Genomic DNA, 9,910 nt, shown 5'->3' with positions numbered 1-9,910 from the left:
TGCGGAGGGGCAGCAGGGCCCTGTGTGGGTATGTGCGGGTTTGCAGAAGAGTGTGTGTGTATGTGGTATGTGTGTATGTCTGTGTTAAGCAGTGGCCTTTGTCCCCCTTTCTCCCTCCCCCTTCCCAACAGGTGATTGGGAGGAATGGAGATCCCTCCTCCCCTACCCATTCCTGAGCCCAAACAATGCCCTCCCCAGGCCCCAAAATAGCCCCTGAGCCTAGCCATATCCTTTTATGGCCCTGTCCCTATTGTGCACTGCAGGGGTGGGGCTGGGGTCATGAAGTGTCTGGGCAGGATAAAGGCCTGAGCGAGGCGGCTCACCTACCCTGCTTTCTGCATTCTTCTCTCCACATCCCTCTCTGTACTTACAGCCCCAATGGCCCCCAAAAAGCCAGAGCCCAAGAAGGATGACGCCAAGGCGGCCACCAAGGCAGCTCCCGCTCCCGCTCCCGCACCTCCCCCTGAACCTGAGCGCCCTAAGGAGGTGGAGTTTGATGCTTCCAAGATCAAGGTGGGTATGGGAGCTGGCTGGTGGCAGTAGGAGCAAGGCAAGTGAGTGGATCCCAGAGTGGACCTAGCAAGAGGCAGGTCAGGCTCTGGAAGTGAGCACTGAGCTGATGCTGGAAGCTTCTGTGCAGAGGTCAGACAAGCCCTGCCTGCTTCAGGCATCAGAAAGGCTGCAGCAGGAGGGATGGTGGTCAGACATTCTGCAGGACTCCCCTGGTGCTGCTGAGAACTAAGGGTGGGGTCTGGACTGGGGTTTGAGTCTGGACTGTCTTTTCAGTGGTTTTGGAAATGGGCTCTCCCTTGCCTTTCTCCCTGGACTTCTCATCCTTGGGGAATCCCAGAGCCAGTGGGAGCCAGGCAGGGATTTTCCTTCTTCAGCTGAGGGTCCCAAGTCCATACACGCTCCCAGGGTGGATGAGATGGGGAGTAAGAAGCAGGGCCCCTGTCCAGGTCTCGCTCAAGTCACCGAGCCCAAAGCTGGTACAGCACTTCCGGGCCTCAGCTTTTAGGTAGGGAACTTGAAGCATCAGCGGACTGGGGACATTCTGAAAGCTGTGCAGGAAGCTGGTCATGGTGGTATGACCAGTGGCCCCAGGAGCCCTTCCCCAGCTGGGAAGTCTTTCTCAGAGTCTAAACTTGGAGGGAGCCATGACTCCCACCTGTGGTATCTGCATAGCAGCACGTACCCTGTGTCCTGCCTGCTCCCTGTTCTTGGCTGGGACCACTGCTGCCCTGGCTGCCTCCTCAGGAGCCCTGTGGAACCCTCCCCGTCCCCACATGCCCAGCAAGACCTACATTCCATCGGTGAAGTCTTGCCTCCTGTTCATGAGCCCTTCCCAGAGACACCTACCACGTCCTTCGAGGCAAGGGTTCAAATCCCAACTCTGCTCCGTTTTAGTTGCCAAGTTCTTCAGTGCTCTGAGGTGCGGTTTCCTCAGCTGGGAAACAGAACAGCAAGTCCCCTCTTGCAGGGCTGCTGGGAACCATTCAGAGTATATGCACCTGGCGTTGGTCACCCCAGGTCTCAGGCTTGCATTCTGCAGGCCTCGTGGTGAGGCTCTGACCACAGCCACGGCCCATGGTGGCTTTGTCGTTTCTCGCCAGGCCTGAGGTTGGCACAGATTCCCTTCTGAGAGGTAGGGACAATGAGACCCCTCATGGGCCCTCTTCCCCCATCCCCAGGTGGCAGGTAAAGGGCAGGGAACCTTTCCCAGGAGCCCAGATACCCTAATCTCAGCAGGCTTCCTGGTAGAGAGAGCTCTCAGGGAGCCAGGAATGACAACCTGTTCTTCCCAACCTGTTCTTCTGGTTGAGCCAGAAGCCAGGAGGGACAGTCATGGTAGGGTGGCCCTGAACAGGGTGTCCCTGTGTGCCGGCATGCACTGTGGACGTTGGTGGGTCCCCGAGGCAGCAGCCATGAGAGAGATGTCAGTCATGCCCCTCCCCCAAGCTCCTTTCCCTCGTGTGACCTTGACCTTGGGGCGAGTGACTGCAGTGATAAAAATAGACCTGGTATCCGGTGAGGAGGGGGACACTGGATCCCGGGAGGCCTCTTGTTTGACGTCAATCAAGGTGGCCCCAATGTGACTTCAGCAAACACTCAGCAGCACTGCCCCGGCCCTGTGCTGTCCTGGGGTGCAGGAGCTTTCCGGGACCTACAGACAGGGTGTGTGAGAAATAGGTTTAGTGGGGCTGGTGAGTGATTGCCTGGTCTTGAGGGCTCAGGGGTCTCTGTGAAGGCAGACGTATATAGACACATGCTCACACACACACATGCACACTTGTGCTCACCCCTGATGCTGCCACGAGCCCTCAGCCTGTACCATTGCCCTTATTCCTCCTGCCACCCTGGGCCTTCCCATATCACTTTTGCTGACAGTCCTGCCCACCAGGCCCCAAGCAAAGCCAGCCTGACTGGGGCTTGCGTCTTAAGGTACATCTGTCCAGAACCGGGAGCATCAGGTAAGGCCCCCACTGGCCTGAGACCTTGGGCATGCGGCCTCCCTCCTCACTGCCTCCCCTGATTCCACCGAGAATCAGGGGCTGGGTGCACACAGACTCAAGGCCTTCTGGCTGGACAGGTGGAGGGGTTAAGGAGGCAGGAGAGCATCAAGGTGGACTGCAGGAGGTCCTGGGGGTGTAGGCTGGGATGCTGGAATGGGACAGGCTGAGACAGTTGACATTCTGGGGTGGCCACGGAGTGCCCAGGAGGAGGCGTGGTCCCACCTTTTAAGCTGGGCATCTGAGTCTTTGGGGTCTCTTTTCAGATCGAGTTCACACCTGAGCAGATTGAAGGTGAGCAGGGGTCTTGAGTCTAGGGGTTGCAGGATTGGGCTGGGGTTCCCCGGTCTGAGGGTCCTGCCAGGGGTGTGGGGAGTGGGGTAGGCTGAGCCTGGGAGTGTCTGTGGCTCACTGCCCTCTCCTGGCAGAGTTCAAGGAAGCCTTCATGCTGTTCGACCGCACACCCAAGTGTGAGATGAAGATCACCTACGGGCAGTGTGGGGATGTCCTGCGGGCACTGGGCCAGAACCCCACACAGGCGGAGGTGCTCCGTGTCCTGGGGAAGCCAAAACAGGAAGGTAGTGCACCTGCCCAAAAGCCCCCATAGCGTCAGTCCCAGGGAGACTGCCTGGGTGGGCTGCCATCCATCCTGCGGGATAGCACGAGAATCTTTCCCGACATCCTCCTGTTGTCCCAGTGAGGACACTGAGGCCTGTCACAGGGCCATGCTGACCAGGAGACATGCGGTAATGGTTTGCTGGAGCATCTGGCTCCATGCTGATTTGCCAGGCCTTGGTAGGTGCTGACACCTACGGAGGAGTGAGAAGGTGAGGCAGTGACAGCAGTGGGCAGTGGGATGCTGTTATCCCAGTGCTTTGGAAGGATCACTTGAGGCCAGGAGTTTGAGACCAGCCTGGGTAACATAGTGAGATTCCATCTCTACAAAAATTAAAAATTTAGCTTGGCATGGTGGCATGCACCTGTGGTCCCAGCTACTCAGGAAGCTGAGCCAGGAGGATCCCGTGAGCCCAGGAATTTGAGGTTGCAGTGAGCTATAATCACACCACTGTACTCCAGTCTGGATGACAGAACAAGAAGACCTTATGTCTAAAAATAAATAAATAAATAAATAAATAAATACATAAATGAATAAAATTTTAAAGCTAAAAAAAAAAAAAGGAGTGAGGCCCAAGCCCCCACCAAGGGTTTAAAAGTCCCAGGGAAGGTCTCTGATTGGCCTAGCTGCTCCTCACCCAATCACAGGTGGTGGAGGGTGAGGTCTATAAGAAAATGCCATGAAGGGAGGACTGTTTCCCAAAAGTAGGCAAGGGGTTCTGGACAGAGCCCTCCATGGTGGCTCAGGGCAGCAGACTCCCTTTGTGAATAGCAAAGGGCTATGGAAACAGTGCATTGCTCAGTAGACTATAAAGTGCCTCGTCGTGGTAGCTTGCTTTTAAATGGCACACTGGTGTAGACTGCTGTGAGAACTGGTGTAGACTGTTGTAGAACTGTGTGAGCGGTGGGGATAGCTCCTCATTACCAGGCACGGGGGAGGGGTGTGCCCACCCCAGCCTTAGACCCTGGAACCTGGGACCATTTTTCTGCAGAGCTCAATACCAAGATGATGGACTTTGAAACTTTCCTGCCCATGCTCCAGCACATTTCCAAAAACAAGGACACGGGCACCTATGAGGACTTCGTGGAGGGGCTACGGGTCTTCGACAAGGAGGGCAATGGCACTGTCATGGGTGCTGAGCTTCGCCACGTGTTGGCCACGCTGGGTGAGGGCAGCCTCCTCCCCTACCCCCCTCCTTCCAGGGGCATCCTGGGAGAAACCACTCTGTTGCCCCTCAGGCCTGGGACCCACCGGTGAAATGGAGAGAGTTACATAGTTAGGGAACCTCAACAGCAGACAACAGAACTGTTCCTTAGGAGGGGAATAAAGCAAGCATGCTGGTGCAGCTCACAGAAGCGGGATGACATCAGCTCTGGGGACAGAGCAGGGCAGGAAGGAGCTGTCTTGATATGCTCCCTTCCTTCCCACGACTCCAGGCCACTGTCCTGGTGGTCATTACTCCACGGTCAAATTCCAGGGCCACAGCCCTAAGTGGTCAAGCAGGTCGAGTGCCTGCCCCCTGGGGATTCTGACCTCTGTGGAGACTTGTGTACCTCCCGCTTGTACCCCCACCATCAGCTGCCTGCAGCACGGGGTCCCTCTTCAAAGTGATTTTTTCCTGCAGCAAACATTTGAGTGCCTACTGTTTCAGCTCCGTGCTGGTCTCTCTCTCTCTCTCTCTCTCTGTGTGTGTGTGTCTAGAGGTGGGGGTAATTAGGGGGAGCTGCGGCTGGCACTTTGAAGGGGGACCAGCACAGCACACAGAAGTACAGAGGCAGAAGAATGCCAGACTTGGGGAGCAGCGGGTGGTCTCTTGGCCCCCTCCACCACCCTCTCCCAAGGTCCCCAACTCCACCCCATGGGCCCTTCCTCTAGCTTCAAGAGGCTGCCCCAAGGGACTGCTTCTAGGGAGGCCTGGCTTCCTTCTGGTGGAGGGACCCCCTCTCAGCCTAGTGGGACAGAGGACAGCACATGCTGTACCCCAGGCCCCTTCTTAACTTGTCATTGATTCTCCTAGCCTCAGAAATGGGGTGATGGTCTTGTGAACAGTGCTGGCTGTGGGAATACTGGAGAGGTTGAACCACCATCTAGAGGGATTCAGTGGGTGCCCCCACCCCATCATGGCTCTGCACGCACAGTGCTGACTCAGCCTCCCACTCCTGCCAGGTGAGAGGCTGACAGAAGACGAAGTAGAGAAGTTGATGGCTGGGCAAGAGGACTCTAACGGCTGCATCAACTACGAAGGTGGGCTCAGCAGGGGCAGGGGTCTTCTGGGAGGGGAGTGCTGGGACCCAGGCTTCCAGCCATGGCTGCCCCATGTTGCATCCCTGCTACTCACTCTCCTCTTCTTTCCAGCATTCGTGAAGCACATCATGGCCAGCTAAACCTCCTGCCCAAGTAGGCACTCACTTCCTCCTGAACCCGCTGCTGCCACCTCCCCACACTCCACCAGCTGCAGTGCTCACTTGACATCCTGCTGCCTCCATCTCCCTCCTCCTCTGTAATCTGCACTGCCTTTGCTCTCAGGAAGCCCAGGGAAGGCTGTGCAGGGACTTCTCATCTCCCATGTGTGATGCTGACACCAGCGGCCTGGAGCCGGGGGAAGGAGGGGAGCGTATCAAGACCCTGCACAAACCCTCGGACCCCTCTGTGTGGCTGCCATCTCTGGCCCCTCTCAGTCTGTGCTTACCTGTGACGGCAGGCAGCTCCGTCCCCACCCCATGGGCCTCATGAATAAATGGCTTCTTGCCGGCCTTCCTTTCTGACTTCCTTCCCTTCCTCCCTCTTTTTTTTTTTCCCTCTCTCCTTCCCTCCCTCTCCTCCTCTTTTTTCTTCTGTCTTTCTCCTTCCCTCTCTTCCTACCCACCTCCCTCCCTTTCTTCCTTCCTTCTTTCCTACATTCCCTCCCATTTTCCTCCCCTTCCTCCCCTTCTTCTCTTCCTTTCTCCCTTTCCTCTGTTCCTTCTTCCTTCCCCCTTTTTTCCTTCCTCCCTTCTTTCCTCCCTCCCCTCCTTCCTTCTTTCCTTTCCCTCTTTGTCCCATATTTCTCCTTCCCTTCTTCCCTTTTCTCCTTCTTTCCCTCTCTCCTTCTTTCCTCTCTGTGGCCCTTGGCTTGCCTCTGTGAATTCTGTGGCCTATGGACGCTGAGCTGGAGGAGGCCGAGTGCTTCTCTGTTGTGCTTGCCCCCCACCCAGCCTTCTGTAGGAGGCAGCCATGCTGGGGCCACTAACAGGGATGCGGGCTGCTAGGAGCCTGAGAGCACTGTCTGAGCCGTCTCATTGCACATCCACCAACTGGGTGACCATGGGGCATTGGCCCAGAGCCACCCTGTCATGGGTGGGAAAGCTGAGGTCCAGCACAGGGAATGGCCTTGCCTGAGTGACATTGGGAATGGGTGGCAGGGCAGGAGCTAACTTTGTCCCCAGGCTGTCAGAACTGAAGGGGCCTTCCCCCTTGCCCTGACTCCGATGGGGAAACTGAGCCACTCTGCCAGCAGTGTGGCTCTAGGTCAGAGGTAGAGGCTTTGTGGGGATAGCCCCGGGCTCCTCAGCAGAAGGCAGCATGCAATCCCTGCGTGGTGGAGAGAGGTGCACACACCTGCAGACCCCTGACCCATTCTACCCCCTGCTCTGGGGCCAGGGTCCCTCCCCTGGTTCCTGGAGGCTGATGAGATAGAGAGCAGGGGCTTCCTGGAGGAGATGTTTCATGCAGGCTTGATGTGAAGGGAGAGCAAAGCCCTGCAGAGAGGCTGGGGGCCCCAGATATAGAAATGTGGGGGAGATCAAAGGCTTTGAATGGGGAGTGGGCCACACTGGATGGGAAACACCTGGCAGGCCAGGAGGACCCAGGAGTCAGGGCAGCTCCAGAGGGTGCCTTTTCATGACCTCATGTGGATGCGCGTGTCTGCGTGGCAGGGGGGATGTGGTGGGGTGAGAGCGACTTGGAGGACTGGTGTGGATCAGACTGCCCAAGGGGCTGTGTGGTGTGGGGAGTCCTGAGTGTGTGTGAGAGTGTGTGTGGATGGGGGTTGCCGGCAATGTGGGAGAGAGTGCATGTGAGGGGTGAGTGTGTCGCAGGAGTCTGTTGCATCCTTCTTTCATTCTCTCAGCATTTACTGAGCACCGACTGTGTGCCAGGCTCTATTCTAGGTGCTGGGAACACTGCAGTGGAGAAGGCACTGGAAACCTCTGCCCTTGTAGAACTCACACAAACCAGACAAATTCTGACAGTGGAGTGTCGAATGGTGCTAAAGGCAGAGAAGGACTGAAAGCAGGGAGGGCTGTGGTGTGTGCATGCATGTGTGTGTGTAAGCTGGGAGGTGGGTGACATGTTAAATAATGAGGTCAAGGATTATCTGAGCAGGAAATAGTTGAGCAAAGATTTAATGGAGAGAAGATAATATTTAGAATACATAAAGAACTTCTGTAACTCAACAATCAGCCCCCAAATAACCCAATTAAAAAATAGGCAAATTACTTGTATGTATACATTTCTCCAAAGAGGATATACAGGCCCGGCGTGGTGGCTCACGCCTGTAATCCCAGCACTTTGGGAGGCTGAGGCAGGCAAATCACATGAGGTCAGGAGTTCAAGACCAGCCTGACCAACATGGTGAAACCCCATCTCTACAAAAATATAAGAATTAGCTCAGGCTGAGGCCAAAGAATCATTTGAACCTGGGAGGCGGAGGTTGCAGTGAGCTGAGATTGCACCACTGCACTCCAGCCTGGGCAACAGAGCAAGACTCCATCTCAAAAAAACAAAACAAAACAGAACAAAAAACCAAAGGATATACAGATATAACCAGTAAGCACATGAAAAGATGCTGGACATCACTAATCATTAGATAAATGCAAATTAAAACCGCAGTGAGATACTGCCTCACACCCATTAGGATGGCTGTCACAACACAACAGAAAGTAACAAGTGTTGTTGAAGATGTGGAGAAATTAGAACCCTTGTGCACTGTTGAAATTTGAAAGTAAAATGGTGCAGCCACTGTGGAAAACACTATAGCAGTTTCCCACAAAATAGAATGACCAGATGACCAGCAATTCTACTTCTGGACAAGTACCTAAAATACTTGAAAGCAGGGTTTGAACAGATATTTGCACACTCGCGTTCACAGCAGCACTATTCACAGTAGCTAAAAGGTGGGAGCAACCCAGGTGTCGTGGAGGGGCAGATGGGTAAGCAAATGCGGTCTATCCACAAGGGAGTGTTACTCAGCCTGACAAAGCAAGGCCATGTGGACACATGCAACAGTGTGGGTGAACCTTGAGAACATTACGCTAAGTGAAATAAATCAGTCACATACACACAAAATACTGTACGAGTCCACTTATCTAAGGGTCCTAGAGTAGTCAAATTCATACAGACAGAAAGCAAATGGTAGGGGCTGGGGGAGGGGAGATGGGGAGTTATTGCTAAAGGGAAAAAAAGGGAGAGATGGAGTGTCTTAGGCTGGGCTCCCCTACAAGTGATCCCTGAGACAAGGGCCAGATCAAGGACTATCTGCAAGTAGTCTGCCTGGAAGGTGATTCCAGGGAGCGTGGGACAGGGGTGGGGTGGGGAGCCTGGGAAGGAAGAAAATCCCCCCAAAGGGGTGCACGCAGAGCAGATGACACTATGGGCAAAGGGGTCTCAGCCCTGCTGGGAACCTCCAGGAGATGGTGGTATTGTCTCACTGAGGGATGAGGAAGGCAGACTATCTACAGACTCCCATCTGTCACTGGCTGGGCAGGGCCCCTAGGTGGGCTGGAACATTCCTGTGCAGCAACTCAGCATCTGCTTCAGGAGGCTGTGTGGGCATCTGAGGGAAGACATCCTGGCAGAGGGCACAGAGGCCTGGTGATGGGAGCAGAAAGTGCCATGGAGAGGGACAGGTCCTGAGTCAGAGAGGTCGGGGGGGCTGCAGCATGTGCCCTGGAGAGATGTTTTCTCAGTGCCATCCTGGCCGCTGTGTGGAGAAGAGACTGTAGGGGCCACAGGAGCAGCAGGGAGGCCAGTGAGGAGGGCCCAGGAGAGAGGAGATGCATACTTGGCCCAGGGTACTGGCAGGGGTGATGGTCGTAAGTGGTCGGATTCCAGGGCTGTTTTGAAAACATCCTCAGCAACATCGCGGACAGATTTCAAGGCTTTCTGGTTCAGTCCACTCCAGCCTCAGATCTGATTTAGGGGAAGGAGTCGTGATCTGCTCTTTCACAGTTTACCGCCACGGCACTGAGAGGTGCATAGTCTGTTGACTGGTGGGGCAGATGAAGGCGCCCTGTGCCCCGTTGCAGTGCACTCAGCCAATAAGGGCATCTTATTGTGCGTGTGTGATCTTGGCGGGTTCTGGCCAGCCTTCCTGGCCCATGAGTGGCTGAGGACCCACATAGAGGGGAGCAGGTCCCAATCAGGTTCTACCTCCAGCCTCCTCCTGGGCAGGGCACCACCTGAGGTGGCTGACACCCTACCGGGCAGTCTCCAGCTCCCGCCTGTCCGGCGCACTTTGCTCCTGAAAACCGAGCCCAGAGTGTTGAGCTCCCCTTCAGAAGTCTGCATGGAACTGAGTGGTCTCGGCATTTTCTTTCTGCGTATGCCTGCCCTGGGTGGACTCCTGAGCAGAGATTGCACCCACTGTCAGTCATCTCCAGCAAGGAGTGCCCTGCATCCAAGTTCACATGAGTCTCAGGCCTCAGGCATACATGTCCCACTCTCTCAAGAATGCCTGCCCTTCTGGTTTCCAGGGTGGCCCACAGTACTCCCAGGCTTTTCCCAAACATACCCTCCTTCTTGCAGG

At 55.4% G+C, this 9,910-nt stretch overlaps 1 protein-coding gene across 1 annotated transcript; it reads left to right on the top strand.

The window, feature by feature from the left end:
- Positions 1–292: 292 nt before the first annotated feature.
- Positions 293–5,890, top strand: MYL3 (myosin light chain 3). The gene is made up of 6 exons (XM_010374769.2): positions 293–513; positions 2,777–2,804; positions 2,939–3,088; positions 4,118–4,291; positions 5,293–5,370; positions 5,482–5,890. The coding sequence occupies exons 1-6, from the start codon at positions 379–381 to the stop codon at positions 5,508–5,510; spliced, it is 594 nt and encodes a 197-aa protein (XP_010373071.1). The 5' UTR covers positions 293–378; the 3' UTR covers positions 5,511–5,890.
- Positions 5,891–9,910: the final 4,020 nt, after the last annotated feature.

Source organism: Rhinopithecus roxellana, chromosome 1 (genome assembly GCF_007565055.1).
Source record: "Rhinopithecus roxellana isolate Shanxi Qingling chromosome 1, ASM756505v1, whole genome shotgun sequence".
Lineage (NCBI taxonomy): Eukaryota > Metazoa > Chordata > Mammalia > Primates > Cercopithecidae > Rhinopithecus > Rhinopithecus roxellana.
Note: the sequence above shows the minus strand (reverse complement) of the source record. Positions and strands in the feature narration are given on the sequence as shown.